This window comes from Hemicordylus capensis, chromosome 4 (genome assembly GCF_027244095.1).
Source record: "Hemicordylus capensis ecotype Gifberg chromosome 4, rHemCap1.1.pri, whole genome shotgun sequence".
In the NCBI taxonomy this organism is placed as follows: Eukaryota; Metazoa; Chordata; class Lepidosauria; order Squamata; family Cordylidae; genus Hemicordylus; species Hemicordylus capensis.
This window is the reverse complement of record NC_069660.1, coordinates 140,614,680-140,635,489: the sequence shown is the minus strand read 5'-3', so window position 1 is coordinate 140,635,489 and position 20,810 is coordinate 140,614,680. Positions and strand designations below refer to the sequence as shown.

Sequence of the window (20,810 nt, the reverse complement as noted above, 5' to 3'; positions counted from 1 at the left end):
ATGTTGTTCTATGTTTTTGTGTGAATGACTGTAACTGTGCCCATTTAAAAAGTGAATCGGGGTATCAAAGACCCATCAAATGTGTGGTATAGATAGGACGTGTACTTCTATACCTGTGTTCAACATAACATGTGTACAACTGTACCTGTGTACAGATCTGTACCTGTGTATACTTTAAACTCATCGTACAAATGTTCAGCATAATGTCTGAAGAAGGCATATATTTGCTTTGCCATACCTTGGGATTCCCCCCAAGTGTGTAGAAACAATGACCTTAAGCATCTGAGAGATTCCTGTGGCAGTTTGCCATTGAGCTTTAGGGGAACTGAGAAGACACTATGGGGCTTCCACTAGCACAGGCCTCACAAATGTCACCCAGTGGCTCTTTGGATTGTGCCCAGCGCAGTTAACTAATCACCACTGTTGACGGGTTACAGAAGCTTGACAAAATGCTCATATTTAATAACTATTAGATATTTTGTAAGGATGTGCAAACGATTTGTACCCAAATCTGGCTGATTTAGATGATTGATAGACAAAACAAATCACCCCAGATCACCTGAAAAATTCAGAGATTCGGACCTCCATTTTGTGGCCAGAGTGGGAGAGAGTGGATTCAATCATAGAATGCACTCTCATTTCCTACCAGAGAATCTACACTCAGAAGAACACCTCAGAAACAACAAAACCCAGTACCCCATGGGCTTGTCGTTTTTTGGGGTGGTTGGCAACCTATGTGCACTACACCACACCCAGCTCTTGGACACCCTGTTGCCCCCCAAGTGGAGTTATGGGGCTGCTGAAATCCCCATTATTCCCTAAGGGGGAAAACTTAAAGACGCACAAACTTCAGAAATTCTTTAAAAATAACCCCTTTCACCAATTTCTTTGAAATCTGGATGGTAGCAGGCTCCCATTGGGGCACTACCACCTGACCCACTCTTCTGCCCTCGAAACCCCTTTTCGGCCCCTTTTCTGCCCCAAAGACATGCCAACTTCAAAAATTCTTTAAAAATCACCCCTTTGCCCATCCTGGGAAGTTATAACTAAGGCTGCTAAAATCCCCATTATTCCCTATGGGGGAAAACTTAAAGATGCATAAACTTCAAAAATTCTTTTAAAATCACTCCTTTGCCCAATTTCTTTGAATTTGGTTGTTAGCTTCCACCCATTGGGCACTACCACCCACCCCACCATTTTAGCCCCAGGACACTTTTTAAATCCAAATTGATTCAGATTCAGAAAATTTGGGTACAAATCGAATCTGGGGTGATTCGGGGAGGCAGATTCAGACCCAAAACAAATCAGGGGTGATTCAATTTGGGTACAAATTGAAACAAAAAAATTGATTTGTGTACATCCCTAATATTTTGCTATTTCAAAGGCTTTCACATTATTTTGAACAATGACGTTCTGACATACATGTCTTTTTTTTGTTAAAGCACTCTGTCCACCTCCACCTCAGCTTCCGAATGCCATTGACATAACTGAGATAAGAAATTATGCAGATAAAGAAAAGATACACTTTAGGTGTCGGCAGCATTTCTTGCTTCAAGGGCCAAAAGAAATAACATGTGAAAGGGGACAGTGGCAAACACCCCCACGCTGCATCGGTTAGTATGTTGTTTCTTTTTTATTTCCCACCTTTATTTTCAGAAATGAGATGTTGGAGAAAAATTGAAATGAGGATAGTATGACGAGAGGCATATCTTTCTGTAATTATTTTGAATTTTACATTGTTTTCTAATCAGTTCTGCATTTGTTTACATTTTTGTTAACTGCCTGGAGCCAGTGTTCTCTCTAAGAGGGATTCCCAGATGTTGTTGACTAAAACTTCCATAATCCTCAAGCAAAGGCTATTGCAGTTGGTGATGCTAGGACTTGTAGTCAACAACATCCGGGAATCCCTCTTACAGGGAACAACACCTGGAACCTTCAGAATTAATGAGTCTAAAATCTACTACTTTTACTAAAGCTTCTAAATGAGGATAATGAGTACAATTCAGCCAAAGTTGAGCACTTTTATATCCTGTTGACTTGAGTGGGAAGGTGTGAAATTGTTTGATATCAGTGGGATTAAAAGTGTTCAGTGTTGACTAGATGATATCTAATCATCACCTTTCCTTGTACTACTGAACACGGTAATTCTGGGCCTATTGGATGGTCATTGAGAAATGGGGCCACCCACAGATGAGGCCAAAGTTTCTGCACATATGCAAATAAATATTAGTTTGTAAACTAAAAGAAACAAACAAAAAAAGAATAGTCCCATTATGTTCAGTGGTTTCTAAGGCCTATGAAACTGAAGGCAGTTCAGCATCCATTAGGGGGGAAAGGGGGGAAATTGATGCAAGGAGGGATTGGCTCTTGCAGTCTTCAGAACATAAGAACAGTCCTGCTGGATCAGGCCCAAAGCCTATCTAGTCCAGCATCCTGTTTCACACAGTGGCCCACTAGATGCCTCTGGGGAGCCTACAGGCAAGAAGTGAGGGCATGCCCTTTCTCCTGCTGTTGCCCCCCTGCAACTGGTATTGAGCAGCAGCATGCCTCTGAGGCTGGAGTTGGCCCACAGCCACCAGACTAGTAGCCATTGATAGACCTGTCCTCCATGAATTTGTTTTTGTCTTTTTGTCCATTCTTTTGTACTACTCTCCAGAATATCCTGGAGAGGGGATTAAGTCAAGAGAATTTGTACCATCAGATTAAAAACCATCCCTTCCCATTGGTCTATGGAGAGGTTTCAGAAAGGGAGGGGCCAGAATAGCTTTTTCTAGCCCCACTCTACAGAAAGTGGGGCTAGAACTCTTGCAACCTGCTGTATGGTAAACCACTCAGATTTGGAGTGGACGCATAGGTCCCAACTGGAACCATTAGCTCTGGAGTTATTTCAGGTAATTCATGGCCTATTACACCTTGGACCACAAAATCAAGTGGAAGATCCATCTGTAGCCCACTGTGACCAGTTTGCTGAATTGTAGATAAAATCGCTTTCATCCGGCATGACTTTGACTCTTCATTAGTAGTAAGAAACAAAGTTCCACCAGTGACTGCTTCTTTTAGTGTTATGGATTCTTTTTAGCCTGTTCAACCTGAGAATATGGACAGGATCCTCAGAACATTGAATTTGTCTATCTGTATGCTTGACCCTTGCCCTTCTTGGCTAATAAAACCCGCCAGGGAAGGACTGCTTGAGTGGGTGAGGAGGGCAGTTAACACATCGCAGGCAAAGGGCATGGTGCCATCCTGCCTTAAACTGGCAATTGTTCTCCCTCTGCTAAAGAAGCCATCCCTAGATCCCATTGTATTGAATAATTACCAGCCAGTCTCTCATCTTCCTTTTCTCTGCTGCCTGGAGCTGAGGACATCTCTGATTGGGTTATCCTTCCCACATGCTCCCAGGATGGACCAATTGAAAAATATTATGAGCCTTAAGAGCCTGGGACGGATAACCCCACCCAGTTCTTTTAGTCCTACTGCGCTCTTTGGCAGATCTCCATAGACTAACTTCATAGCTAGTACTTTATTTTAAACTTTCTTCTTTTTCTTCACCTGCTAAGAGCTATCTAGTTTTTCTTTTGTCAATCTTTCTCTGCTTGCTACTGCTTATTACTACTCCTTAAAGAAAAGAAAAGAAAAGAAAAGAAAAGAAAAGAAAAGAAAAGAAAAGAAGAACTTTCTTAATTTCTTCCGTGCCTTTCCTCTCTCTGTATGCCTATGGAGCGCCGCCAGGCTATTAGGCATATTCTTTTACTGAGAGGAGGGAGGAGAGCAGGCTTCCCACTATCACCTAGAACCCCAGGCTCTCCATCCCCTGTGCTGCTGCCATTAACAGCCGTGCCATGCAACGAAGGAGAAATGGAAGATGCCGTACTGGGTGCCTCCAGATTGCTTGGAAGGATGCCAGACCAGGTCCTTCCCAACAGGCCCGCAAGACTCGGAGCTCAACCAGAGCTCAAGAAAGAACAGAGCTGGGCTGCATGAGCCAGGCATCCGCCTCACTCCCACCGCAACCAAGCTCAGTGCAGCAAATGCACGGCATTCCTGCCTTGAGCACCAACAGCACTGTAACTTTGGTGGGAATGTTGGGAGCTGCCACTACTAAAGCCTGCGCCTCCCTGACACAGCAGCAGCACTGGTGAGATCCCTCCTTGTTGCACTTATTATTATTATTATTATTATTATTATTATTATTATTATTATTATTAATTCGATTTCTATACCGTCCCTCCAAAAATGGCTCAGGGCGGTTTACAAAGAGAGATAACAAACAAATAAGATGGTTCCCTGTCCCCAAAGGGCTCACATTCTAAAAAGAAACATAAGACACACAGCAGCAACAGTCACTGGAAGTACTGTGTTGGGGGTGGATAGGGCCAGTTACTCTCCCCCTGCTAAATAAAGAGAATCACCACGGTAAAAGGTGCCTCTTTGCCCAGTTAGCAGGGGACATAGTCTAAATGCTCCCCCCATGAGTCCTGCTGATATGCCAATTATAAATCTGCTGCAGGAAATGCCCACTACTTGGCAAAATTAGATCAAGGACACGTTGGCTGTATCTTTAAAGGGAGTAATGCAAAGGTCCAAAAGGGGCACGAAGAAGGGCAGGGGGCATTCTCCTTCCTCCTCATCTGAGGACACTGAAAGCCATTCCCTTAGAAAAGCCAAAACAAAGAGAAAGCTCACCAAGGGAACAAGTGAACCTCATTCCCCCACTCAAAGGGAAACTGGAACCAGGGATGGGGGGTACACTCCTCAGAGGACTCTGGAGTGGAATGCCCAAATCCTACGCCTACTGTTCCAATACCTGTAACCCCTAATCCGGGCAAGATAAATTCTAATACTATAATACAATGTACTAGCCCTCTGTATATTCCAAATGGATTAGATGTTCCTGTTATACCTGTGGAAACTCTACCTGGGGACCCAGGGGAGGATCCACTGGAAAAGGAGGAGGGGGAATGGTCATATGGCCAGGAAAACCTGTCATCTACTTTGTCACAATGCTTATTCTCCCAAGAGGACTTCATGCCTCTCGTGCGCAGGGCCATTAATACTTTGGGGCTTCAGCCTACAACACCTATACAATCAGCCCCTGCTACTACTAAAGGGACCCTTGTGTTTCCCAAGCAGAAAAACAGAGAATTGACATTACCTCTACCTGAACTGTTTTCTGACACAGTTAAGGAGGAATGGCTACTGGCAACATCTAACAAAAAATCGGCAATGGTGGTAATAAATACTATTCTTTTCAACAAGAGGCAAATGATATGTTTAAGGTCCCTCCCACGGATGCCCCAATGGTAGCCCTGTTGAATGGTACACTGTTGCTTAGAGATGGGGAATTGGCACTTAAGGACCAAAATGACAACTGTATAGAGGCCTCCTTTACAAGGCATCCTCTCTATCTTTTAGGGCTTCAGCGGCAGCATCAATGTTATCCCATGCCTCAGTAATGTGGTTGAATGACTTAATCCAGGACCCTCCACCTGACATATATAGCCTCAGACATCAATTAATAAAAATTCAAAAGGCTCAGGCATTCATATCAGATGCCAATTTAGATGCTATAAGATTTGCCTCCAGGGCTTCTACTGCAACCGTTGTAGGAAGACGCAACTTGTGGTTGAAACACTGGCCTGTAGATGCAACGTCCAGAGTAAATCTGGTTGCAGTACCTTATGATGGGGTAAAACATTTTGGCAAGGAAGTATTGGTGGAGTCAAAGGAAAAATGTAAAACTATGCCTATGCCTTCAGCTCCACGCCGTCAGGACTTTTCAATACCAGTGTCAGCCCTTTCGGTCATTCTGAACCTCCTTTTCAGGGAGGGACAGAGATTTTAGATCTCAATGTCCCCAATGGAACAGACAACAGGGGGGTTAGAGCATACAACCAGAATTGACAGGGGTCCTCAAGCCAACCCAGACCATAGAAACAACTATGACTTACCTATAGGGGGTCTGGGAGGGTGACTGTCAGCTTACTTACACAGATGGCAGGAGACCACCACAGACCAGTGGATACTAAGTACAATCGCAACAGAATACGCTATAGATCTAATAACCACTCCTCCCAACAGATTTATACCCACACCATGTCATGTTGGTCTACCAAGCACATAGGTTTACTAGATGCAATACTAGATGCAATACAACACCTGATGGACATAAATGCAATAGAGTTGGTTCTATCCACTCAGCACACAAGGGTATTTATTCAATTCTGTTCACTGTCCCCAAGAAGGACAAGTCCCACAGGGCATTCCTGGACTTGAAGTTCCTGAACCATTGGGTTCCACAGCGCAGGTTTTACATGGAATCTCTCCGGTCCATAATGGAAGCCTTGCAACACCTAGACCTATTAACATCCGTAGAACTAAAGGAGGAGTACTTGTATGTGCCAATACACCCCGACAGTCGACGCCTACAACTATTCAAATACTGTGAGGTACATTATCAGTACAAGGCCCTTCCATTTGGACTGTCATCAGCCTCAAGAATATCTACCAAGGTGCCGGCACCACTGATTGCTCACCTGAAACTACAGGGCATCCACATTTTTGCTTTCTTAGATGACCTTCTTTTAAGGTCACCGTCCATGCTAGCAGCATCAGGGGACTTTCAGCTAACTCCACAAATGCTAGAACAACACGGGTTCCTTGTAAACACAGAAAAGAGCCATTTGGTGCTGTCATACAAGATTTTTTACCTAGGAGTTCTAATAAATACCCGCAAGGGTAAACTCTTCTTGCCAGAAGAGCGATTGCAAGTTCTACAAAAGGAGGTAAAGTAAAGTAAAGTGTGCCGTCGAGTCGGTGTCGACTCCTGGTGACCACAGAGCCATGTGATTTTCTTTTGGCAGAATACAGGAGGGGTTTACCATTGCCTCCACCCGTGCAGTATGAGATGATGCCTTTCAGCATCTTCCTATATCATTGCTGCCTGATATAGGTACAAAAGGAGGTAGCAGATGTAATTTGGACTCTGGAGGCCAAACTACTATCATTAGCACAACTCCTCGGCTTAATGGTGGCCACACTGGACTCAGTGCCTTGGGCCAGATTTCACTTGAGAGCATTTCAGTGGTTCCTGCTCCAGTTCCAGAGTTCTATAGCCAAGAAGGTCTACATAACATTATCTATACCTCAACAGATTTTGGAGTCACTCCAGTGCAACCTTCATCAGGGAAGGGAGTTCCTTAATCCACCCCAAGTTATCATCACGACGGATGCAAGCAAAACCGGCTGGGGGGCCCATTGTCTACGATGAGCAGCCCAGGGGATTGGTCCACAACAGACTCCCTTCACAGCATCAATTGGTTGGAGCTGCAGACTATTCATCTGGCATTACTAGCATTCCGGGACATAATCTACAACAGGCATGTGTTGATCAGGACCAACAATAGAACAGCGAAAGCCCACATAAACAGACAACGGGGGACCAGGTCAAGATTGCTGCAGACAGAGGCAGAGCTGATCATGTCTTCAGCAGAAAATCGTCTAGCATCAGTCATGGCCCATCACGTTCAGGGATATCTCAACTCAATTGCAGACAGGCTGTCGAGAACAACTGTTACCAGGTGAGTGGGCACTCAGCCAGAAGGTCTACCCGATGATCACTCAATGCTTCAGGAGACCATAGGTCGATTTGTTTGCATCGACTCTCAACACGCAACTTCCCAGGTTCTTCACCTGCTTTCCATGCCCACAAGTGGAAGCAGTGGATGCACTCTCAGCAGAATGGCCTTCAGAGCTTCTTTACATATTTCTTCCGACACCACTTCTCACACTATTCCTTCTCAGAGTTCGACAACTCAGCACAGGTCATCCTGGTAGCTCCATACTGGCCCAGGAGGCCATGATTTCCAGAACTGTACCACATGGCCACAGAGGAGCCATGGTTTCTTCCGGTTTCAGAGAACGTACCACATCAGGATCCAGCAGAACATCGCGATCCAGGCTGGTTACAACTAGCCGCCTGGAGACTGAGTGGGGGATATTGCAACTATATGGGTATACAGACAGTGTGTTGACGACCATGTTAGCGTCCACGAGAGATTCGACAAAGCACATATACCAATACACATGGAGAGTTGTTGTTTTTTTGCATTAGTCAGCTAGGCATTCAACTCCTTGGGGTGCAGCAATGATCAAGGACCTTCTAGCTTTCCTTCGGGAGGGCTTGGACAAGGGCCTCAAGGCGAACATGCTGAAGAGACAGGCGGCATCACTGCCTGGAATCATTTTGGGGATTTCTAGGAGCAAGGTGATGAATCATTCTCATATTAAGAGCTTCCTGAGCGGAGCTACTCTGCTTTCACCCATGGTGGACCATCATTTTCCATCTTGGAGCTTACACACCATCCTGAGTCCATACCCTTTGAGCCAATAAGGTCCATACCTCTGAGAGTCTTATCATACAAGACAGCTTTATGGATAGTGATGACTTCTGCACGTAGGATCTCAGAATTACATGCCTTGTCTGCCCACAAGAATCTTTTTATCTTTTTGGTTGACTCGGTACATCTCATACCGGACCCCTTTTTCAGGCCTAAGGTGACTTCGGCTTACTATCTTTCGCATGATGCCATATTACCATCTTTCTGTCCTTTGCAGTACATGCAAAGGAACGAGAGTGGCACAAATTGGATACACTGAGATGTCTCAGGATGTATTTAAAACATACAGAGGAGTTTAGGCATATGGAAGCTTTATATGTTATTTTTCTTTTGGCTAACCATGAACAATCAGGCATCAGCACCTACTATTGACAGATGGATACGTGCATGCATATCTCTGGTGTATGAGTCCTTACATCTATGTTCCCCAGAGCATATACTGGCACCAGAGCATATACTGGAGTCACCAGAGCAGCGGTCACATCTGCTGCCTTTTCAATGAATGGCCCTGTGCAGGAGATATGCAGGGCAGCTACTTGGAAGGTGCCATCGATGTTCACAAAGCACTACAAGATTGATTTGTATGCTTCTTCCCAGGCTACATTTGGTTGCAGGTTGCTTTAGCAGGTGCTTCCCCTGGAGTAAGCAAGGACTTTCCCTCCCAGAGAGTGTTATGGCCAGAGCTGTGGTATGTCCCAATCAGAGATGTCCTCAGCTCCAGACAGCAGAGAACAGAGCATTGGTTCACTTACTGTGAGGGCTCCTTCTTGCTGCTGTAGCCAAGGACATCTCTGCCCTCCCGGATGGTGTCCTGCTCTACTTCATGGGAAACCTAAACATTCTGTAATGTACAATCTCTTCACCAGAACTGTTGTGGTGACTACTGTTATTTTCTTTGCTAGTCTGTTAACTGTTCTGTAGTTATTACATTCAGTGCTACTTGCACATTCGGCCTAAAAGAACTGGGTGCGGTTATCAGTCCCAGGCTCTTAAGGCAAACAAACAACTGTAAAACAGTAGTGGAGATTTTTCAGAGAGTGGTACATGAAAAAGCAAGCCCAAAACAGTTCCCCTCTAATACCAAACTTAGTGGACTAAGCTCCTGTCAGCTGGTCAGTGAAAGAGGGCCCGCCACAGACAACATAGTGCCTGCTACATATTCAGAGGGCTCCATCTCACAAGTATGCATAAAGGTTTGTAAGTTGGAGGGGGGAAAGGATGGCCTGACAAGGACTGAGCATACTCAATTGGAATGTGGAGGGACAAGAAATGTGTGGGTGAATGGAGTTTGAGCCCAGGGCTTCATAAGGCTTAGAGTGGAGAATTCGAGTTTGGCGATGCACACCATTATGTTAATTACTCCCATCTTCCTCCTATATTGGGAGTTTTGTTAATGTGGAAAGTAAACATGTAAAAAAACCATGGGGAAAGTAAACATCTTTTTCCCTTTCCAGCTCTCCAAACCCTCTATTCACAGCTATATCGCACTACCACTCAAGGGAGTTTTCAGAAAGGTAGAAAAGCAAAGAAGTGACCTTTTTCTTTCACTGGCCTCCCTTCCTGAAACCCCCTCCAGTGCTGCATACCCAAATAGTGCTACCAGGCTCCTATTCCAGGCTGGCTGGAGCCCTAGGAAGGGGCACTCCTGTTAGTGGGTGAGGAAACACTGCAGCATTTTGTTGCAGCTACCTGCTTATAACAAACGGAATTGTGAAGCTTTGCAGCATGATCCAAATCATCTTTATTCAGTCAGGAACTATATATTATAGCCCACAAACATGTCTGACACTGCAAGCCGCAAACCTGCATCTTCTTCATTCCTCTGCATATCTTGAAGGACATATTAAGCCTATTCTCACGAGCAGCCTAAGCCAAGCTAGGGCAAGGTTAGACTGCTTGTGGGCAGCACCCACCTAACCCTACTTTTAACTCCGACATTTAATGAGCACTCTCTTAACTGCAGTGCTGGGGTCGTGTGTGTGCTCGGGCTGCTTGCAGGCCAAGCACACACAGAGTAAGGTGCCTAGAGCATCCAACTCATGTTGGTATCCCCCAATGCACCACACTCATCATGCAGTACATTGTGGGGCATCAAGAGACTGGGATGCATTGCCGTGGACTGGGATGCATTGCCGTGAAATCCATGCTACCAGTTAGTGTGAATAATGTGGGTGCATGGTGGTGCGCTGAAGAATGGGACGGCGGTTGTTTTGGGGAAAATAGGTTTGTCCCTGCCTTTCCCCACATGCACCCTTCCACCCTCCCTCCTGATCATCCGAGTAACCCTTTTGTCTAGTCATAGCCTAAGTATGCCGAGGACTGCAGCTGTACTTATGAGTTAGTGAGGGAATGCAAAATATACCTGCAGTCCTCATGCTTTTGTGGAAGTGTCCCATTGAAATTGGTAGGACTTACCAATGCTTGGTCCTACCAATGCTCAGGAAAGTCCTGCACAAGCCTAATCCTTTCTCGGGTACTTGCCTGCTTGTCCATGCTCTATGTATAAAATTGTAAATAAGCACAAAATAAATAACCATAAGCTTATTTGTAAATCAACACAAAATGACCCGTTTTCTCTCCCCACAAGGAAACTGACACTAGATGGTTGTGACCCTTGAAAAAGTTGGGAGGTGTTATACATGTAAAATACTGTGCACATGACCTTTATGCAAATTCATTTTATTCAATAATAATACATGTTGAATATTCCCCTTTCCAGATGGAAGGTGTGGGGATCCCCCTATAATTGCTAATGGTGATGTAAAAAATAGAACCCAGCACAAGTATGGTCCTGGTGAAAGTGTGGAGTATCATTGCCATGAAGGCTTTGAAATTAGAGGATTGAGTTCTGCAACTTGTGAAAAGATGCGTTGGTCTGAACCACCAAGCTGCAAAGGTAAAAATGAGTTATTTCATTGAAAGATGTGGCATGGTGATCACAGGGTTTCTATCCTTATACCACCAGTTAAAAAATATGCAGGAGAGATTTGAGGGGAGGTACTTACATAAATATGACAAACAGAAACAGAAAAGCTCAGACTTCTTCTCTTTAGCACTTCAAGAGATAATCCAAAATGAATTTTGCTGCCAATGTGCAAACCTTCAGAAAGCTCAAATATTCTTGCTCTTGTGGCAATCAGGGTATTTCAAACTGAGCCATACAGATATTTTCCTTGAATATTCCAAGCATGACATTGGATCTGGAAGTGAACGGTTGTCATCAGGAGAAATGGGTTACTGCACCTGCACAGAGACCTTCCGGATAGATTAATTCGCTCCTCTCCGGCGCCCCTCCCTGCCGTTCACATCCTCAGTGCCTTCCTTTTTCCGGCAGTTGGGTGCCATTTTGATTCAGTTTCTTTTCAACTGCTGATGCATCAAGACCTTTGGGTTATTGCTTCTCAGTATTTGGAAAAGAAAGCGTAATTGGATTGAATTTTACTGGGGTTTTTTACTGCAGACTGTGAATTAATATTCTTTGGTTTCCTGGACGTCTGATTTGTTTGTTGTGATTCTATGGCCTTGCTGGTAGAATGGATGAAGCAGGAGAGAAAAGACCTCTTTCAAATGTTGCTCTCAGTGTAGAGTGAAATTGCCTACTACTGATGAACATGGCATGCCTGCTATGTTTGGGTGAACAGCATGTTCCTGCTGCTTGTAAGATCTGCAAATCATTTTCAAAGCAAACTTTGAAAAATCGATCCTTACACCTCAGAATGGCTTTGTATGGTGATGCCCTGCATCCTCCAATGCCGAGGCCGGAGTCAACATCTACATCAACGGCTATTGGTTCGGCACCAAGATTGACATCAATGGCTTTGATGCTGAAGTAAGGGTCTTTGCACGCACAGTCTAAAACCCTGGTGATGGACTTGGAAGAGATTGTCTTTTAAAATACAAAGTGCTAAGTTATTACCTTTAAAACCCTAAATAGCTTGGGTGTCACGCCCTTGATCTCCGACAGCGAGGAGGAAGGAGAAGCTGTCAACTTTCCAGCCGAGTCGGGAGTGTCTGAGGGGCAGAGCCCGGCTGTCAGTGTTCATGAAACAGCTGTGGTAGATCCAACTAATGTTTTGGAACAGGCACAGCAGCCTGAGTCAGCAGAAAGCGTGAGAGACCAATCGGAGGGAGAACTATGCAGTGAAACACTAACACCACAACAACGCAGGCGCACTAAATGCAGAGACGCAATTAGAACCTATTAGAAGAAGCAAACGCCTCTTGCTGAAGGCTGCTAAGCCATGAATTATTGCCAGCTGGGAGCTATCGGCTTCTGCTATAAATCCTGTCACCAGCCGTCTACTCCTTGCTGAAAAACAACGTACGTCATTCAGCCAACAGCGTTCAGCCAAGCCGTGAACTTCCCTGGCATTTGGCCAGACCTTGACAGTTTGTTTTTCAGCCACATTCGCAGTGGGAGATTGAGACATGGCAGAGCAACTTCAGAGCCAGGTAGACCTACTCACCGCTGCCGTCACAGCCCTGCAGGCGCAGATAGGCAACCAAGGACAAACTGGCAGACGTAAGTGTCCAGTAGCAATACCTGATGAATTTGATGGGTCTCCTGAAAAATTCCAGACCTTTCTGGCACAATGTGAACTGTTTATGCTCCTTCAAGCCGAGGATTTCCCCAGTGAAAGGCACAGGGTGGGGTTGTGCTCAGCCTCCTGACTGGAACAGCTGCCAGGTGGGCTACTCCTTTCCTATGCCAGGGGGCACCTCTCTTGCAGAACTATGCAGCATTCATAGCTGAGTTTAGGGCTGCCTTTGCAGAGCTCTTAAAGCCAGAGACAGCTAACCGAGAGATTCGTCGTCTGACCCAGGAGAAGGATTCTGTAACAACTTATGCTACAGCTTTTTGGCTGCTGAGTCAAGACCTGGCCTGGAATGAGGCAGCCCTGATGGACCAGTTCCAGGAGGGACTATCAGATGAGGTCTTGGATGAACTTGCAAGGCTGGAACGCCCCCCTACTCTGAAAGGCCTGATTGAACTTTGTACCCGTATTGATGGCCTCTTGGAGAGCTGCCGGCGTAACCGCCGCACTACAGGGGTACGGAGGGAGGTTCGACAGCTACCCCGTGGTGTTCCTTCTGACTCGCTGACACTGACGGAACCGCCGGTGGAAGAACCCATGCAACTAGGCGGGGCCCGGCTCCGCTTGACTACAGAAGAAAAGAACCGCCACAGACGGGCTGGCTTGTGCCTCTACTGTGGACAGGCTGGTCATTACGCAGCAGCTTGCCCTGCAAAGCGGTCCCGCCCCATGGCTGCGGGAAACGACCAAGCCCCGACCTAGTAGGGATCCTATGCCCGGGCAGTGAAGGATGAGAAAAAGGACGTCTGAGATCCCCTCTATCCGCACTCCAAGTTCAAGTCACCCTCACTACTCCAGGGATACAGCCAGTCCAAGCCATGGCCATGATTGACTCGGGAGCCACGAATTGTTTCATCAATCTAGACTTTGCAAATGCACACCAAATACAATGGGAACACCTTGATGTACCAGTGACTGTAGAAACTATTGATGGTCGGCCACTGGTTATGGGACCTGTGACCCAGCAGACAGAGCCACTCCAGCTGGATATCCAAGGTCACGTTGAGACACTGCACTTCTTGGGAACCAAGGTGGGGCCTTACCCCATGGTTTTGGGGCTTAGTTGGTTAGCCCTCCATGATCCTGAAATCACGTGGTCTCAAGGCGAGGTGGTCTTTACTTCGGTCTGTTGTTAGACGCATTGCTGGCTGATTGCTGTCAGGGCAGGGGTGGAGGTTGAACCTCCTGCCAGTATTGTGGAACTTCCTGAGAAGTATCAGGACTTCGCTGATGTCTTTGACAAAAAGGAAGTGGACCAGCTACCCCCACATCAGCCCTATGACTGTGCCATCGATTTAGTACCCGGGGCGCCCTTGCTGGTAGGGTGAATCTACTCCCTCTCTGAACCAGAGTTGGCCGCTCTGCGGGAGTTCCTGAAGAAAAATCTACAGAGGGGTTTCATACGACCCTCTTCTTCCCCGGTGGCCGCCCCTGTGTTGTTTGTAAAGAAGAAATGTGGGGAACTGCGGCTCTGCAACGATTATCGGGCTTTGAACAAAATCACCATCCAAAACCAGTACCCTCTGCCGACCCCTAGCGGCCCATGGAAAATGATCTCCCTAGATTTCATTGTTGATTTGCCAACCTCTCAAGGCGACAACACCATTTTGGTGGTTGTGGATCTGTTGTCAAAAATGGCTCATTTTATACCATGTTCAGGAACCCCCTCAGCCCAAGAGACTGATCATCCAGCAGATCGTCTGGTTCCACGGCTTGCCTGAAGAGATCATCTCTGACCGCGGACCCCAATTCATCGCCCGTTTCTGGCAGGTTCTGTTCCGTCTCCTTGACATGCGAGTACACCTCTCCTCGGCGTACCATCCGCAATCTGATGGTCAGACCGAATGGACAAATGCCACGCTGGAACAGTACCTAAGGTGCTATGTGAATTACCAACAAACAGATTGGGTGGACTTGTTACCTCTTGCAGAATTCGCCTACAATAATACCCCACATGCATCCACCTGACAGACGCCCTTCTATGCGAACTACGGGTACCATCCCCGCTACTTCCCAAACACCTGCACTTCGGTCTCCTCCGTCCCTGCAGTTGACCAGTTCCTTGAGGAACTTCAGGCCGTACAAGACATCCTAAAAGAACAACTGGATCGCGCAAAGAATGCATACAAACATGCTGCAGATGCCAAAAGACAAGCAGGTCCAGTCCTGAAAGTGGGAGATCGGGTCTGGCTATCAACCCAACACTTCAAGACACGTAGACCATGCAAAAAACTGGATGCCCGCTTCATGGGGCCTTACCCAATTGTTGCCCAAATCAACCCGGTCGCCTATCACCTTCGCCTACCCCCTGGCCTGTGCATTCACCTGGTCTTCCATCAGTCCTTGTTAGTCCCAGCGGGCCCTACCCATCCCTGGCATGGGCAGGAAGTACCTCCACCTCCGGTGCTGGTGGACGGTGAGGAGGAATTCGAAGTCAAAGAGATCTTGGACTCGCGGGTGAGGCGTGGACACCTACAATACCTGATCGACTGGTCAGGGTACGGGCCTGAAGAACGTTCATGGGAAAATGCCAGTGATGTTAATGCGCCTGAGCTCGTGCGCCAGTTTCACCAGTCTCATCCCGCCAAACCCAGACCCCCGGTCCCGGAGGGGGAGGACCCTGGGGAGGGGTGTAGTGTCACGCCCTTGATCTCCGACAGCGAGGAGGAAGGGGAAGCTGTCAACTTTCCAGCCGAGTCGGGAGTGTCTGAGGGGCAGAGCCCAGCTGTCAGCGTTCATGAAACAGCTGTGGTGGATCCAACTAATGTTTTGAAGCAGGCACAGCAGCCTGAGTCAGCAGAAAGCGTGAGAGACCAATCGGAGGGAGAACTATGCAGTGAAACACTGACACCACAACAACGCAGGCGCACTAAATGCAGGACACAATTAGAATCTATTAGAAGAAGCAAACGCCTCTTGCTGAAGGCTGCTAAGCCATGAATTATTGCCAGCTGGGAGCTATCGGCTTCTGCTATAAATCCTGTCACCAGCTGTCAACTCCTTGCTGAAAAACAACGTACGTCATTCAGCCAACAGCGTTCAGCCAAGCCGTGAACTTCCCTGGCATTTGGCCAGACCTTGACATTGGGTCCAGGATACCTCAGAGAGCGCCTTCTTCTGTATGATCCCCACCACATGTTAAGGTCATCTGAGGAGGTCTGTCTCCAATTACCACCGGTACGTCTGGTGGCGACTCAGAGGCAGGCCTTATCTGTAGCTGCTCCTGGGCTGTGGAATGCGCTCCCTGCAGAAATTCATAATTTGAACTCTTTATTGGCCTTCAGGAAAGCCCTTAAGACTTATCTGTTTGTCCTGGCCTTCCAGGGTTTTTAAATAGTTGTAGGGGTTTTTAATGTACTGTTTTTTGGGGGAGGGGGCGTTGGGTTTTTTAATTGTTTTTAACCGATTGTTTTATGATAATTTTTAATTTTTGTTTTTATTAGTGATTGATTTTAACTATTTTTGTTTTGTTTGTGAACCACCCTGAGCCAAATTGGGTAGGGCAGTATAAAAATTCAATAAATAAATAAATAAATAAATAAATAAATGCCAAGAAGCACTAATGCTGGGCATAAGAAACACAAGTGGCATCAAGGCTCTTCTGATACCAACTCTCCACCTCTGAAAAAACATAAATCAAAAATGCTGCATCCATCAGGAACGAGAACTTCTTCGCCTACAGCAGTCCAAATTTAGGATTCGTCAGTGTCGATGGCTTCTTTACTACCAATCCCTTCAACGTCAAATACCGCTCTATCTACTGGTCCTCCATTGAGCCCATTGACATCAACAGAGATTTCAATGTCAACAACAATGCCGGTCTGAATACCGAGTACTTCGGTATTGACAGAGAAGCCGCTGCCAGTCTGTGAAGACAATACTGAGCTAGATAGACCAATGGTCTGACTCAGTATATGGCAGTTTCCTATGTTCCTATGTTCCTAAGTTGAATATGGGTCTACTCATCGGAATGTTCTGAGCTTGCCATTGGCAGCTGTGCCTTCACATTCTTACAAACCCCTATCATTGTCCCTTTTGATTCCCCAGATTGTCCACCACACATTCCATCATTGCCTGACAGAGTTTTTAACACAGATGTACTGGCTGTCAGTGGCATGCCTGTAATACCTGCCTTGCCACCCCATGTAATCAGACTCGCCAGTCATGCTTCAGTATGGCACCAGATAACATCCGACCAGTGGGTCTTTAGAATTATCAATTCTGGTTAGTGTTCAAGATCCAGCTGCTGCAATGGGCCAAACAATTTCAAAGATTACTCTGCGTTATGGCCTCTTGTAAGACGACTGTCTTACATACCCGCTTACATATGCAGCAACTATAACCGTAGTTTCTCAGGTCATTCTGCCCAAATGTCGAAAGTCAGTAAATGCTTCTAGAAGTTCCCCAACCTGTTCTAAAGTCCTTACGATGGTGGAAGATGTGACAGAATGTACTTCATGGCATACCTTTCGAACCTCCAACTGCAACAAGGTGGGTGTCAACAGATGCCTCCTTGATGGGATGGGGAACTCATTGCGGGAGCTATCAGACTCAAGGCTTGTGGACAGCACAACAATGGAAGATGCATATCAACTTCCTAGAACTGATGGCGGCATTTTTGGCTCTAAAGTTGTTTGCGCCCCTGAGACAATACTCCACAGTACAGCTTCAAATGGACAATACTATGGTGATTGTCTGTGTCAATAATCAAGGAGGTACAGTTTCGAGATCTCTATGTGCACTAAGGACACAACTTTGGAACTGGTGTGTTTCCCCAAATGTGTTCCTGATATCAATCCACACCAAAGGTGTAGAGAACATCATAGCAGACGATCTGAGCAGGACTTTCGAGAACCAACAACATCATGAATGGGAGCTTAAGCAAACATGCCTGGACCATCTGTAAACTGCCCTGAGCCATTTTTGGAAGGGCGGTATAGATGTATGAAGCTGCTCTTTGTACTATTGAAAGGCAAAAATAAAGGCATGCCAATATCGAGACAAAGACTATCTCACTGGTTAGTTGAACTGATTTTCTTAACATATGAGTTACAAAACCCACAACCTCCAAAGATGGTGAGGGTACACTCCACAAGAGCATATGCTACTTCGTCTGCTCACTTATCTGGACTGCCATTGCCAGAACCTGGACCACTTATCTGGACCACTGGTGCCCGACTGCTGGAAAAAGGAAGGCACTGAGCATGTGCATGGCAGGGAGGGGTGCCAGAGAGGAGCTAATTAATCCATCCAGAAGGTCCCTGCGCAGGTGCAGTAACCCATTGCTCATGAATGACAACGGATCATCTCGAGATCATAAGTTACAGGTAAGCAACATGCTTTTTTCAAACTTGATATTGGACAACCTTGGATCATCTCAGACACTTTTCAGGGTTTCCTCAATGAGAAGGGAGTTGGATCTGCATTCATAAATAGGGATGTGCATCGAAACGCTTCGGTGCCATCCCAAGGGCGGCAAGGGGTTCCCTTAAGAGGAGGCAGGCAGGTCCTACCTGCCCATTCTCCAAGCCCCCGCCACCCCACACCAGTCCTGTTCAATTGGAAATACCTCAGTGCAAGTGGCAGCCTGTGCCACTTTCCCCTTTAAAACGCCACACTGCAGCGACAGGATGCTTCCTTGGTATCCGTCACACGGCATCGGCATGTAGATGCCATTGGCACATGCACTGATGCCATTTATGGGCCCAGCAACAGCATGCTGGCCCTGAAAGTGGTGCCGGCGCATGCGCCAATGCCATTTATGTGCAGACACTGTGTGAGGGATTCCAGGAAGCATCCCGTCACTGTGGTGTGGCGTTTTCATTGGGAAAGTGGCACAAGGTTCCGCTTGCACTGAGGTATTTCTGGTTGAACAGCACCCCAGTGGGGTGGAGTGGGGCAGCGGGGGCTTGGAGGATGGGCGGGTAAGATCTGCCCGCCTCCTCTTAAGGGAACCCCTTGCTTTGCGCCAAAGCATTTTTGCGCCAGGAAGCCAAAGCGTTTTGGCACCTCTCTGAAGAGGCGTTGAAATGCTTTGGGTTCATCCATATTCACAAAGTCATCTTCCTTTGTTCTCTTTTGCTTGACTATAAACTAAAGAGGTTAAGGAAGCAGAGACTAGGGGAACAGCTAGGAGATCCGCTGCTTATGGTGGGATAGGGAGCTTCTTAGAGCATTTGCTTGAACAAGCTCTGGGGCTTCAGCTTCTTTTCTTTTGGAGGAAAAAGTTTGTACGTGCCACTGAAAAACATGGGCAACAGACTTTGTGGCCTTAAAAAGCCCCTCTGTGTGAGCTGAAGTAGATTATACACCTATCACACAATGCGAGCCTGTGTGCTTGTATTTTCCCAGCTACACAGGTCCCCAATCCGATTGAGATTCTTGTGCAGGGTGACTTTAACCCAATGGACAATGGAAAAATGCTATCACTGGTGGCAATTACAGCCTCCCGCCTTATCAGATAGTAGTTTGGGGGTGAACTGATTAGGGTATAATCTGTGTGATATAATCTGATCTGTGTGTGTAGGGTGGGAGAAGGATTAATGTCCTCACACACCACTGTACAGATCCAGATCAAAGTCCTCCACAGTTATTAGTTATGCTTGAAAAATTAAGCAGGCAAGTCCTAGTCAGGTGCAGTGTTCCCTCTAAGGTGTGCACATGTGTGCACGTTCACAAATTTTTTGATGTCCACTCAGTTAATTTTAGATCCCACTCAGATTGAATCAGGAGGGCCTCACTCTGAATACATGCGCATACACACTGCCTTGATACTGCTGCCCAGAACAAAACTCATTCTGCACACAGATGAAAAAATTTAGAGAGAACACTGGTCAGGTGTATCATCTAGTTTGGCCCTAGGTTCAGTTCTCTAAGCTTATATAGTTCTATAAACTATAAAAACTTATATAAAAATAGTTGTACCAAATATTAAGTAAATATTGGGTAACCCATTTCCAAATCCAGCTGAAAGGAATTTTACCTACCACTTTTTGACATGCAACTATTTTCAGTGTGTTTGGCATGTGGATCCTGGCTTAGATGGAGTGGCCTGCTTGAAAGTTATTTTCACATTTATATCTTCTCAGAAAAATCATGTGGAGAACCCCCCAAAGTATTTAACAGCTCAGATGTGGGGAGAACAAGAAACACTTATAACTCTGGAGAAACATTCCGTTATAAGTGCTATCCAGGTTTTGTTGCTGATGGGCCACTGACGGTGACGTGCCAAAGAGGAGAATGGACAGAACCTCCTACCTGTGAAGGTACATCATATGTGTTGCCTGAATCACAATCCTCAAGCCAATCACTTCTGAAAGAGAGCAGTTTACTAGTAGGGTTGAATAGCAGGGTGGACAGTAGAATACCAGGCTTCCTTGCTGTAGTTGTGTAAGATCCCCAAAGCTCAGAATTTTCCTCCTCCCAATTAGGAATGAGGCATTCAGAGATTGCAGATCTTTTTGTCTGGTTCCAGTTATGTTTCTCTGAGCCTCAAGACCCAAGAAAATGCAGAGACAAGCGGTAAAATTAAGAAAATTTATTCTTACCCAATTATTTGCCAGTCTTAGAAGACAACAGCAAAACACAGCTTTCGGGATGCAGACAACACTCTTTTCCTATCATAAATCTTACAGTGGCCTAATAAAATAATAAAACCTATTCTATCTGGAAGCAGCTTGTCTGTGGGTTCTGCTTCGTTTCCTCCTCAACCACTGATCACACAGACTGTTCGACTGTACTTATATACCTTGTGATATCACCACCTTGATTCCACCGCCCTCGTTCAGCCCAGTATTGATTGGCCATTAATTGGTTTCAT

The 20,810-nt window shown here is 46.1% G+C and overlaps 1 protein-coding gene across 4 annotated transcripts in view; it reads left to right on the top strand.

The window, feature by feature from the left end:
• CFH (complement factor H) overlaps window positions 1–20,810 on the top strand; it is a 154,297-nt gene that overhangs the window by 92,558 nt on the left and 40,929 nt on the right. For 3 of the 4 annotated variants that reach the window (XM_053242984.1, XM_053242980.1, XM_053242981.1), the window contains 3 exons: window positions 1,443–1,613; window positions 11,116–11,292; window positions 20,080–20,256. In XM_053242984.1, coding sequence (XP_053098959.1) covers window positions 1,443–1,613; window positions 11,116–11,292; window positions 20,080–20,256 — 525 coding nt within the window. The remainder of the gene's footprint in view (window positions 1–1,442; window positions 1,614–11,115; window positions 11,293–20,079; window positions 20,257–20,810) is intronic. The other variant, XM_053242982.1, reaches the window with a different exon arrangement.